The following is a 13,128-nucleotide window of genomic DNA, read 5'->3' on the forward strand; positions in this document are numbered from 1 at the left end:
TTCTCATTTCTCTACAAATCAAACTTCGTTTCCGGAAATAAATTAGTATAGTAATAGGCACTAAATATTAAGATAATGGAAAATACGTTGGTCCACGAAATATTAATCATTACACAATCATCAGTTCTTGTGACATCGATAATTTCATAGAAGTTCGATAAATCACACAATGTACAATGTGCATAGTTTTTACGTGAGAATCGAAAGTTTTTTTTGTTTTTTTTTTGTCTCACTGGACAAGAAAAAGAAGTGGTAGACCACGGTGTTTTGGATTTTATCATCTTTACGATTCACTGAACAAGTTAAGTATCCCTTATATTCAACTTCGAAACATTAATTATGAATAAAATAAAATTGGTTAGTCTATATAATTTTTTCCTAAGGTTACTACTGGTTTTAGGTGAATTTATTATTATATATGTATATATACTCTCTCAAAATCAAAAATAAAATAATTTTCAACTCCTTTTTAATTTTAGCTTACTGTATCTTTGGTAAGATTACTGATTATAGAGAGGTAATATAACTATGCTTTTATGGTTGTGAGTCTTGTCTCTTCTGACATGTTATTAGATTACAAGCCCATAGAAACTGTATTTTGTTATATACTGTTACATACTATATTTTGTTTCAAATTTCAACTAAACGGCTGAACAAATTTCTATCAAATTATATACTATATACTAACAGTATATATGAATTAATTATAATATTATGTGTTTAAAATTGATAACAGGTTATTTATTAATAGGTAGCAGCTTATATAGTGAGGTAAAAGCTTCACTGATTAATTTTGCAATAGAGAGATTAATATCATTACTATTTCATAGTTTTGAAAGAAAAATAGTAACATGATCGACCGAATCAAGTCGGAACGGTTAGAACAAGATTATCGATGAATATATTAAGAACATTGATCGATAAGTATAGAATTGGGAATAAAACGTGTTGTTACATATAAAAATTGATGAAGTTGTGGAGCTGAGTTAAATGTTCATGGCCTATAAAGAGATGAACAAGAAGGTTAGTTTGATTTTGAAGCAAAGAAAAGAGACCGTACGGATAATTTGTCTAAGAATCCAGAGACACTCTTTGGACCGACGATGGTACCACTCAGGACCCCATCAATGGACCTACCCTCTCCGCTAACTAACGGCGTCGTTAGTCTCTTTTCTCGAGCCTTTCTTTCTTTCTTTCTTTCTTTCTTCTATTCCCTCCACTTGGTCACTTCCTCCCGTCATGTGACGGCTGACGTCCTCTTCTCAGTCTCTCTTTTATTTTTTAAAAACCCATAATCTTTTGACAGAAGAAAAAATGGGAAAACTCAAAACCTTTCTTCTAAGATATTTAATTGCAGTTTCGACAAAAATGGTTTCGGATCATATTTTTTTTTTTTTTTTTTTTTTTTTTTGTGGAAATGGAAGGACTCAAAATGATGTCATTTTTAGTGTTTATGACAAGAACATTAGTTGGGTAGTTGTAATGAGTTATTTTCTCGATGATTACTGTATATAGTAAAATACATATACCATTCAACTTCCTAATTCCTTCCTAACAATGGCATTAACATTTTTATTTTAACTTTTAATGATATAGTTGGTGCCAGAAACAAATACGTGATTGGTGAAATATTTTTTCCTTTGGATTAACTGATTAAGCGTGTACACGAGGGAAAAAAATGATTAGAGAATTTGATAGTATTAAAATACGGAAAGAAATAGTAAAGTTTCAATAATGACCTAATTATCTTGTTTGAATGTACGTTATGTACCTGGAAAGTGTTTCAATGATGCTGGTCAAGTCAGATACTATATGACTTTTAAACCGAGAACCTAAGTGAACTATATCAATATTAACCTTTCATGATTGTAGATTAATATATAATTTCAAGTTAGGTTTCTAGAGTCCCTAAAGAACTTGTGTTTTATTATTATAGAATTATTCAATCCTTTCTTGACTATAAGCGAATGTACAGAAATCATATATGCAAAATTCTGAATGTCAACAAAAATATGAAATCAATATCGAAGATGCTTAAAATTCGCTTAAATTTTGATTAATTTTTGTCATTTACTTCTGTTATGTACGATTTGGATTCTTTTTGTTGCTCGAAAATTCGAAATTTTGTAGTTGTTCAATCTTCCAGATTGCCATCTTACACAATTATTAACATGGTACCTCGTGCACCGAGAGTTAGTTAATTCTGACATCTCTATGTAATGTTCAAAATATCTATTACTACTAGAATTTTAACTATCTAGGTTTAATTTGTGTTTGTAGTTAAGTAAAATAACACAAAACTTTAACTTAGTGGAGTATATTGTAAGCACAGAAGCCGGTAAAACACCAAACAACAAATTCAAACCGGTGTTTACTAGATGTATACTTAACACATTATGACATTCCAATGATATTGAATTTAATAGTTGAAGTATCTCAAGGTTATATATAGTGAATTTGAAAGAAAACGTTTTAAAAAATATATGGTGTCTATTGTATATATAATGATATAGAGTCAAAATTTGAAAACAAGTTAATTAGAAAATGGGATACATAAAATAATTTGGATAAAATGGTATAAATACTTCACATTTTACCAAAAAATAATAATAATTTGGATTGCACTTATTCAAAGTGGAGTGGAGGTGAAGTGGGCGGTGAGCTAGCAAGTGTTTGTCACATTTTGTCATGTAGTGAAGACAAATCTCAATTAATAATAGTACTTTACTCTTAAGTTAAATAGGTTGTAATTAAAATCTAATTAGGGAACCCTTAAACTATGGACCCACGAACTCTTTCCAACACTTTCTCACGACCTTATTGCCGGCCAATTATATATGTACATTGAATCATTTATGATTTGATTAGCACAATCATGTTGGTTTCGTGAAGTGCATCACTTTATTATAGAAATGACCTTAGCTAGCTATAGTCTTACTAATTAAATGTTTTATTGATTAAACAACGTTTTAAAACCGTACTTGTCGCGAAAGTACTCACAATCAACTTATAAAATATTTGAGAACCAGTTCACTGCTATGACCAAAGGTGTAGACATGGGTCGTAATGGTTCGTCTAAATAATTATAAACTTTATACAAATGAATTTAATATAGGTATCACTGTTTTTGTATTGTGGAAAATTTAGACAAACTACACATATTCCCATGAAGTAATGAATTATTTATTTACATTTGGTGTCATAAACCCGGAGCCTCAACCGGAAAGATTCAGGTTCAATATAAAAAATGCTATATAGTACATCCCTGTGAGTTGTGTGAAATATTTCCATGTCTTTGCAAAGGTAAATAAAAAGAGCTAACGACTAAAGTTAAATGAGATACAAATGCCTCGTTTGACTCCGTATTTTAAGGGACTACACAGCCAATCAACTTTAATACTAAGGTTAGAAAAAAATCAAAAACTTTTTGGAGATAGTAATAATCATAGTCATAGGCTCATACTCATACATAGCACATAGACTTAGGGTAAAAAGCTTTTCAGTTTTACCAGGAAATCTGGAACCATTGGTCTATTATAAATTTATAATACACACATCACTCTTTTGGAACACGCATGAAATTGACTTTTTACTATCACTAGTTTTGATAATTTCATATTAACAAGGCAATTGTTTGTTTAACGAAAATTATAAGTAATTTATCTCTTTTTTGTGTAACTTGTCGACAAACCACCTAAAACAAGTTTTTGACCCTGACTTGAGAAAAGGCAAAGAAGAACATATAAAGCAATTTGACGTTGACTGTTATGTCTATTCTCATGTTATTTATTTTTCCCTTGTCGAGAAAATAAAGTTTATTTTCTTCATCGTTCATATAAGCTTCCATATATATATATATATAAAAAGCTTCCATATATATTAGTACACTAGGGATATATGTACTACCATGTGTGGGCAAAAAAACCAATTTATGTATACAATCTAAACTTACACTCTTAGTAGTTTTATACGCGAAAAATTATATGCCACGCACATTGGTAAAACACAAGTTAATAGTGTAGCATTCCAATTAGAACAAGACGTTAAAGATGGTTTAACTCCATAAATTTCCTAATAAGCCGTCGTTTTAACAGCGGAGAAGTAAAACAAAAGACATGTTGATCCACCGATTTCGTGGGGACATGAGGATTTACATAAAAATGACATATTTATATAACATTGAGATTCAATATGTATATGTGTGTGGGTTTCTAATTTCGCAACTTGGAAAGAAGAAGAGAAAGCCTTATTGCAGTATACGAGCAGGAGACACGTCACTTTCTGGAATTAGACAAATCAAGTTCACGTTGTAACTTGCCTTATTTGTCTCCTTCCTATTGTAATCTCTGCCACCTACCTGTTCCTCCTCCAAAACACAATCACGACAAAACTATGTACTGTTATCATGAACCTTTTTCTTTTGACTCAAGAAAAGATGTTATTTCAGTAAAAGATTTATAGTTTTTATTAAAAACATGTATTATCAGTCGCAAACTCCATTCAAATATCATCCTGAGGATAACCATGATGTGGGGTTATTATTTATTAAGGCTAGTGGTGCTTCTTACAAGATAGAACCCTCAAAACATTGCATTTCTTGAGACCACTAGTTCCATTTTTGTCGGAGTTCAGATCACATTCCGGGATCTGCGAGTAAAAAACTGAACACCAATGATCTTTTTTCAACTCGTAGTTCATAATAGTTTAAGCCCAATGGGCTTAATTTTGGCTTTGTAATTATAACAAGTGAGAACTTTTGTCATGGAGGCCACAGACATGCCGCTTTTACAACGTGATATGCCGCTTGATGAAGTAGGGATGATATTCACTTGAAACAAGTTCAATTATGCTATACCACAAGAAGGAAAAAATCAACATCAAAACAGGAGTAAGTGAGTAAACAATGATAAGCATGCTTCTAAACCGCAGCTAAAGAAAACCATACCAACACTTTCTGAAGAGCTACCTTGATTTTGTTCTGGTTTCCCAAACCAGGAAAAATTCAGAAAACCCACTAGTGGTTATAAACCGTTATAGAATGATAAAAAAAATTATAATGGGTCAGTTTGGTTCAATACCATTGAGCCGAAAATATAACCCTAAATTGACAGCACTGAATTTATATTTAAACAAGTCTTTGTTCATCACTATCTATATTTAAAAGTTTGTTCATCACTAATCTATATGAACGATGCTTGCTTACTTATCTTTGTCTGTATTGTGTACGCAACACCTATCATGACCTCCACCATTCGGCTTCCTTGGTTAAGAGGCTTAACCAAATCTTGGTCTGATACTTAGCCCCGTTCAATCGCTCTCGTGTTGCGTTTCTGATCGTATTCGAATTCGAATTCTTTCTTCTTCTTTACGCAATACAACTTATGAATTGGAAATTTGAATCTATCTCATACTCAATTTTGAAAACCAAGAAGAATATCTCTAAACAGAAAATGTGTTTTGATGAACCGGTTCTAAACCGAAGAGAGAAGAAATAAACAGAGGAGTATACAACAACTTCACATGATAAATATGATTGATGAATCGACAGTTTTGAATTTGATAGGTTCAAATTTCACTTGGCGTGGAAGCTTCTGAGGCTTCATTTTCTGATTTGGGTTTGGATTCAGGTTCAATGCTGCTGGTTCGTCGGTTTCCAACGTTCTCGATAAGCCTAACCAAATCGGACATCTTCGGCCTCTGGTCTGCTGCTTTCACAACACATGACATTGCAATCTGCAACATCTCAACCATCTCTTCTTCTATGTTTGCATACCTCAGAAGCTCGATGTCGAATACTTCTGCTGTCCATTCCTCTCTCACTACCGAATGTACCCATCTAACCAAGTGGATAATCTCGTCCCCTACAGTTTCCATTTCCCAAAAATGATATGATTAGATTGAATATATATTGAAAGTTGTAACAATTGAAATGGTTCAGTATCCTCTTTACCTGCGGTTGTGTGAATGGGCGATTTCCCGGTTAGTAGTTCCAGCAGCACGACGCCGAAGCTGTAGACATCTGACAACTGAGAAGACTTTCTTGTGTCGGTTACTTCTGGTGCACGGTAACCAGCTTGTCTCGATATCGGTGGAGCAAGAGGGCTCATCACAGCTGTTAATCCAAGATCAGAGACACAGCCACTACGCTCTGAATTCAAGAATATATTTGAAGATTTGATGTTCCCATGGACGAGTTTCCCATTGTTTTCTTTGTGGATACGAGCAATCCCTTTAGCTGCACCTATCGCAATTCTCATTCTTGTTTCCCAGTCTAGAGGAATCCTGTTTTCTCCTCTGTTACCTGTAAAGATCCAGTTGAATCAACAATGAGCCTCAAACCACATTTTGTAGCTACGATGATGCATTTTAGGTCAAGAAAGTGAAAAACATACCATGAAGCAAAGAAGCAACACTTCCTTGGCTGAAATAGTCATAAACCATTAGCTTCTCGTCTTTGGAGTAATAGTAAGCCTTAAGCTCCACAACGTTCTCATGCTTAATACCTCCAATGATCTCCATCTGCTGCTCGAAATCTCGTTTCCCAGCGGCAACATCCTTAAGCCGTTTCACAGCAACAGAAGTCGCATCTTCAAGAACAGCTTTGTACGTTGTGCCAAACGTGCCTTTACCAAGAACCTCAGCAGAAGCTCTCAACAGATCTTCAAGATCAAACGAGTAGTTACATCCTTCAAAGAAAGATAACCTGTTGTTCACATCTTCCATCCGCGAGACGAACTTCTCAGGAGACATCCCTCCTTTCTTCTTCTTCGGCAGCTTAGTATCCGAAACGATCCCATCGCCTCGTCTTAAATTCCTTCTCACGTAACAAACAGCCAACACAAATGCCAAAGCCGCAACTACCACAATGGAAACAGAGATAACGATCAATAAAAAAACAGTCTCGGATAGTCCCAAGAAGTGATCTTTCTGTTTCTGATGAGTCAGCTCGGCAGGTGGAGGCGGCGGCTGAAAGATGGAGACGTCACCAGGAGGAATAATGCCGATGCCTGCATAAGAAGAAGACGAGAATCTTCGAAGCCAACTCGGTATAGGTCCATTGAGGTTATAATTGTTGGACAAGTCAATGTGTTGGAGAGTAGAGAGCACACTAAGATCAGGGATATCACCAGAAAGAGAGTTGTTAGCAAGATTCAACGACTGTAAACGCTTGAGACGAGACAACGAACTCGGGATTGTTCCATTAAACCCGTTGTTGGAAAGATTAACACTAGAGAGATTCTTCCAGACAGAGAAATCTAAAGGCAGAGAGCCAGACAAGCTGTTGTCTTGTAGATAAAGAAAGGCCAAGTCTTTCAACTCGACGAAATCAGCTGGGAACTCTCCGGAGATACGATTGGATCTGAGACTGAGGACTCTGAGAGAAGAGAGTCTGCTTATAGTGTTGGAAGGAATCTGACCATTGAGTCCAACGCCTGGTAATCTAACAGCTATGATACGAGATCTGTCTTTATTGCAAGTAACTCCGGTCCAGATGTTGCAGACTTGTGAAGTCTCGTTCCAGTTGAGTGAGCGTGTGGGACGCATAATGGTAAGAAACTCGAGTAATGCGCGTTTGTCTTCTAATGGATCTGCGTTTGCTCCTCCATAGATAAACAAACATAGAGAGAGAATCCATAGAGAAGAAAAAAAGCTCCAAGCTTCCATTAAAAACGAGCTGTTTCCTTAAATCTGGAGCTGGAGAAAAAGATAAAATCAAAAACCCAATCTGATTGATGATGATGATAGTGAAGAACTGATGATGAGGATATATATATAAATGGTGAAATTTTTTGGTAACTTTAATTTAAAATAAAAGGTACGAAAAAAGCAAAAAGAAAAAAAAAATTAGATATTTAGAAGACTGCGGATTACAAAAGTAAAAGGGGAATCTTGAAATTGTTCTATGCGATGAGACCACCACTGGAGATTAAAAACAGGAGTGGGAGACAGAGAAAGAGAGAGACTTTAAGCTTCGAATATGACGAAACTGAAACTAACTAACTTTTTTTTTTTTTTTTTTTGTAACATTCGAAGCTTTAATTTAAACTTCAAAAAACCCCTAAAATTTCTGGGAATTATAAAGTTGACAAAAAAGTGAAACCTTAACTCTATTAACAGACTAAAATTATTATTATTGGAAGCTAGAAAAAAATTGAAATGGTAACCTCGCTTTTTTCCAGATCTGAACTTTATTGTCGACTCTTGCGCCTCTCAGTGTTTCTTCTTCTCGAGAAACGAATCAAGTCTGCTGAATAAAGAATTATTGAGGAGGAAGAGAGACGAACTCATAAATTACTATGTGGTGATAATGTGAAGAACGGGGCTATGAACCGCCATTGAAACACTAGTGAAGTTAAGAGCTTGTGAATTTTTATTTTTATTTTTAATGAATAATTCCAAGCAACGGATATAAATTTATTTTGTTCTCTTTTTTTGGCATTAAAGTGGGTGAAAGTGACGAGGGGAAGAAGATACTGTGTGAGACGACTTTTTTTATTCGGTTTACAGATTGGTCACCGGTTATTTAATACTGAACCGGGGACCATTTGCTTATTATATATACCGGAACTTTGTTGTATCAAAATTACGGTTTGAACTTTCAATTTTCTTATTGGTCTTTGTCATATTAAAAAAAAAGGGTAGATAAATTGGAACCATTAGCTATTTGTAAAACAATACTAATTGTGAAGTCGGTTTGAGTTTTATGAACCGATATAGACATAACCGGGATGATAAGACATAAGACTTAATTAGTCAACGTTTACGAAAAAGAGATTAGTTTATGTAAATCGAGTTAACGGAAGAAATTATTTAACTTACCAAAACGTTTATGCAAATTAGTAAGTACGTTTTTATTTGTTTCTACTTTACTTGTCATTTATGAAGCTTTACAAAGCCTTCATTCAATGCGTATCGATTTCTACCATTTTTATAGTAGTATTTTTTTTCTTTTTCTTTTCTTTGGGGCATTAATAGGATACTTTTTTGATAGGAGCATTAATAGGATACTTATAATAAGAGTACTGTATATTCTTTTAAAAATAGTAACTAATTCTTCGGTGTATCAAAAATATTGGACCGACCCAATTATAGAATTTATGGTGCATCATAATCAACAAATAATTTAATTCAAATCTTTCATGATTATTGTGATGATTTTATACCCATCTTACCACGGTTGATTCCTCTTTCTCTTTTCGCTACCTCCAACATTGAGTGGCAATGAGTATCAGGCCATTAACTAAAGCTTTTTGAATCTCGAAATAATTATTTTTATTTAGTTTTTATTCTTAACATACCCATTTAGACTAGCTTATGGTTTTTGTTGAGGAAGGGGGTTTGTCTTTATACACTCTGTTTAATTGGCAGTCTTTTGTGGATGTTTCTCTTGTTAAGGAAATTTTTTGTTGCTGGGGGACCTTTATGGTGGTACCTCTCAGGTCCAGCACCTCCGAATGGGTTTGGAGGGTGTGCTAGATTAGGCTAATTTGTCTCTGTGGTTGTTGGTTTTATGCTAGCTCTTGTAATGTTCTCGGTTCCATTGATGGATTAATATAAATCTTAGACGACAAAAAAAGAAAGACTAGCTTATGGTTATAGAAATGGTGTATTCAAGAATTGTTAACCGTGAGAACAAGAAAGCTTTATTTATTAATGAAGATTTAACCAAAAGAAAAAAAAAAGTACAATAATACAGATTTCATATAGTATAACAATATCTTCATACACAAGTTAATTAAATCTCGCACAAAACCAGGATCGTATCTAGTCACTTCCTAAAAATGGGTGACCTTTTCAAATCTCAGGTTTCCTTTTTAAATATTTCGGATTCTGATACCGAAGAATCAATCACACACACTGTGATGTTCTTCTATAGACTATACAGAAAAAAACAATAGCCAATGAAAAGACACACAGAAGAATCGGGTTTCCAATAACCGGTATCGGTTATTTCAGGTGGATAGGACAAGCGAGAGGTTTAATTTACCGGTCCATTCTTCACCCGGTTTCAAAGTGATGGGTTTCTCAATGGCTGCTCCATCAACACACAACATGTGTTTATACTCATCATCTCCCAAATCCGTCAGTGCTCTAGCTTTCTTCTCCCATGGATTCCATACCACTGCGATAAAACCGAGAATCTGATTCTGTTAAAAACCGGTTAGAATAAAAAGGCGGTAAAAGTTTTCGATATTTTTGATCTTACCAACATCGGGTAGACCTTCTTTCCTGATAAGGAATGTGCGTTTTCTTTCATGGTCGAAAACAGCAACCACGTCTTTAGAATTTAGGTACACTCTATCGATCTCAGATTCAAAGGTTAGTGCATCGCCTTGCTCTGTAAAACGTTCTTTCTCGTGCAAGTTATCAAGATAGTCGAGAGTTTCCAGCCCTTCAAGTCTAACTTCACTGAGAAACACCAAATAAAGAGAAAGAAAGCATTAGAAGGTTTTCTTATGTGTGATCAGTAAAGAGACTAGAGAGAGACTAAACTCAGTGTTTTCACCTAATATCGGAAATGGAGAAGTAAGTGTGATAGGCAATGGCAAAGCTAAAAGGCTTTGAATTGATGTTTCTGACTCGTGATATCAGTGTTAAGTTCCCATCTAATGCCAATGAGACTCTCAGGTGAAACTCAAAGCTGAAACAAGAGCAATAATACCAATTAATATGGAAAAAAACAATATCACATCATAACGAGGAATCAATTTTTGATCGGGTTTGCAAACCTGTGAGGCCAGATCCTCATAGTGTCTTCATCGGATGACTTAAGTACCAAATCGACAAAGGCTTTACCGGTTGAGTCAAATGAAGGTAAAGCAGGTGGATTGTTTTCCACAAGCCACATCTTGTTTCTTGCAAACCCGTGTTGCTCGAGTGATCCTCGAGTTCCAAACTTTTTAAGGGAGAAAGTACAAATTTTTAAGCAAAGTGATCAAAACCAAGGTTACTTCTGTGAAGATTTGAGGAGTCTATGTACCTGAGGAAAGCATATAGGGATTCCTCCTCGTACCGGATGGGGAGGCTTCGAGTTGGCCTGAATGAAACAAGAGCATCAAGTTCACCAACTTTTCTAAGACGTTGCAAACATGCTGAAAAAGCAGAGTTCTTTTACCTTGGTGCTGTTGAATAACAATTCATCACCCTTCTCAGTCTTCCAAGAAAGAACTTGTCCTCCATGTAAACTAATCTGAGCAAAGCATCATCCGAAAAAAGAAACCGTCAGTTCAATAAGGCGAAATGGAAATGCTTGTGAATATGAAGGCCAGAATCACAAAGAAAACCATAGTTTCCATAAGCAAAAACAAAAGTAAAAATATAGATTGATTCATCTTGGTAAGAGAGTTCGAAGTAACAGCAACCATGAAGCCTTCAACTTTAAACAAGAATGAGAACCCAAATCACCAATTAGAAACAGAGCAATCAAACACGCTTATAAGTTATATATAACTCTCTGATTCAGAGAAACTCAATTAACACCTATTCCACTAAAAATCAGACCTTTTGGACCAATTCAAATGTATAAAAACACAGGATACAATCCAACGGTATAGAGAATATTGCATTATCAATTAGTATTGGAATCCCATGTTCCATTTCAATTCTTCTAGTAGCAAAGAAGAGTTTGGAAGAGGAAAAACATCAAACAGTTAGTGGACAAATATTAAAAAGTCAACATCTTATCCTCTATCTCTATCACACGAATCAAAATTATGAATCTCTTTTTTTTTTTTTGCATCCAAGAATGATTCTACGAATAACACAAACGGAAGAATAATAAAAAAAATAACCTTAACAGAAGCGCCTTTAGGATTCTGAAGAAGAATCTGATCGGTTCCATTTTTATCCTTGACCAAGTCAACGGTTGGTGGTCTCTTCTCAGCACCGACTCCAGAAGATGGTTCCATTGTTAATAAACCAAACAGATTCGATGAAAAAACAAAAAGACACAGACTTGAGGGGGGGGGGGCTATTTAAAATCCACCAAAAAATTAGGCGAAGAAATCACAAGAAGAAGAAGAAAACAACTTTCTTGTGGAAAGATCAACAAGAAACCCTAACTTATCTCGTGTAAAACGAAACCGAAACCTCAACCACCACTTTCTAACTGCTTTAACAAGTCCTTTTCTCTTACAACCAACACACAAAACTCTTATTATGTTGTTGCAATAGAGGATAAAGTGTAAGAAAAACCCAACAAAAAAACACCAGATTAAGACAGATCGTGTGAGGTTGAGATTGAAAACGCAAAGATCTCTTGGAGCCTAGAAGGTGGGATTTACGTATTGGTATCAAGAACCCAAGTTATTTGAACCCGGAAGAGGGAAACACTAAAAAAAAAAAAAAAGAGAGAGATATATTTCAAAGAGACACAAGTCAGAAAAAATTGGGTGATATGTAGAAAAGTTGCAAAATATTCAAAGGGAGTTGATATAAAAAAGTGCAAGTGGTGTTTTAATATGTATTTTTTGTTACTATTTCATGTTTTTACTGTTTGGTTAGGTAATTTAAAGACCAAACTCTATAATATATAGTTGACGCCTTGACGGAAACAAGAAAAAGAGTTTACTCTCTCTATAATAAGCGCCATAAAATGTCACATCTAAAAACTTGCGTTTCAAACAATTAAACCCTCACTTGATCTTGATGGTATGTGTATTTTAACAGTAATTATCAACTGTCTAACCATTTCTTCACTAGTGGAACTACTTAGATTTTTTTGGGGTTAAGTTTTCTTTTTTAATTATCCTTGAATCTTCTGATTGGATGAGTTAATAAATCCAAAAAATGAATCTAGCTAGTTGCAAAAAGGAAATGATAGATGATAAAAGAATAAGGAAGATGATGGCAGGAAGACAGCTGGTTGTGATGAAAGGTGTGGGGGATGGGTTAGATCTTGACATGCGACCATGATTAACGGAATTAACTACCTGTTCAGATTTGAACGGGAATTAATTTAAATATAATTTTATAGTTTTTAGTTTTACTTCGTCGCAGTCTTAGTTTAGTTGATAATTTTATTGTCAACTGTTTCTTTAAGCTTTTCGATCCATTTCAGCAGATAAATAACATGCGTACACATTAAACGAAAATGTGTGTTCAACAACATAGAGAACGTAATAATCA

The 13,128-nt window shown here is 34.6% G+C and overlaps 2 protein-coding genes across 3 annotated transcripts; both read right to left on the reverse strand.

Annotated features, from left to right (window-relative positions):
• Positions 1–5,386: 5,386 nt before the first annotated feature.
• On the reverse strand, positions 5,387–8,485 carry LOC104717920 (putative inactive receptor kinase At4g23740). Of its 2 annotated transcripts, none has more exons than XM_010435563.2 (4): positions 8,166–8,485; positions 6,393–7,695; positions 5,951–6,301; positions 5,387–5,861 (listed from the first exon to the last, which is right to left on the reverse strand). In XM_010435563.2, the coding sequence occupies exons 2-4, from the start codon at positions 7,663–7,665 to the stop codon at positions 5,566–5,568; spliced, it is 1,920 nt and encodes a 639-aa protein (XP_010433865.1). In that variant the 5' UTR covers positions 7,666–7,695; positions 8,166–8,485; the 3' UTR covers positions 5,387–5,565. The 2 variants fall into 2 exon arrangements, with proteins under 2 accessions (XP_010433865.1, XP_010433866.1); XM_010435564.2 differs by having other exon boundaries at positions 6,393–7,689; positions 8,166–8,441.
• A 1,136-nt stretch (positions 8,486–9,621) lies between these two features.
• Positions 9,622–12,766, reverse strand: LOC109124533 (putative glucose-6-phosphate 1-epimerase). Its single transcript, XM_010435565.3, has 7 exons — positions 11,793–12,766; positions 11,117–11,191; positions 10,982–11,038; positions 10,731–10,897; positions 10,508–10,642; positions 10,208–10,410; positions 9,622–10,123 (listed from the first exon to the last, which is right to left on the reverse strand). The coding sequence occupies exons 1-7, from the start codon at positions 11,907–11,909 to the stop codon at positions 9,954–9,956; spliced, it is 924 nt and encodes a 307-aa protein (XP_010433867.1). The 5' UTR covers positions 11,910–12,766; the 3' UTR covers positions 9,622–9,953.
• Between the last annotated feature and the right edge of the window lie 362 nt (positions 12,767–13,128).

The sequence above is a fragment of the Camelina sativa genome, chromosome 10, assembly GCF_030686135.1.
Source record: "Camelina sativa cultivar CO46 ecotype springtype chromosome 10, ASM3068613v1".
Classification (NCBI taxonomy): Eukaryota; Viridiplantae; Streptophyta; class Magnoliopsida; order Brassicales; family Brassicaceae; genus Camelina; species Camelina sativa.

Coding starts and splice junctions, on each gene's coding strand:
- LOC109124533 (XM_010435565.3), bottom strand. CDS start 11,909: ATGGAACCATCTTCTGGAGTCGGTGCTGAGAAGAGACCACCAACCGTT. Junction 11,192..11,792: donor CTAAAGGCGCTTCTGTTAAG/GTTATTTTTTTT, acceptor TGCTTTGCTCAG/ATTAGTTTACATGGAGGACA. Junction 10,411..10,507: donor TTCTCCATTTCCGATATTAG/GTGAAAACACTG, acceptor GGTGTTTCTCAG/TGAAGTTAGACTTGAAGGGC.
- LOC104717920 (XM_010435563.2), bottom strand. CDS start 7,665: ATGGAAGCTTGGAGCTTTTTTTCTTCTCTATGGATTCTCTCTCTATGT. Junction 6,302..6,392: donor TGTTGCTTCTTTGCTTCATG/GTATGTTTTTCA, acceptor GGATCTTTACAG/GTAACAGAGGAGAAAACAGG. Junction 5,862..5,950: donor GCCCATTCACACAACCGCAG/GTAAAGAGGATA, acceptor TGGAAACTGTAG/GGGACGAGATTATCCACTTG.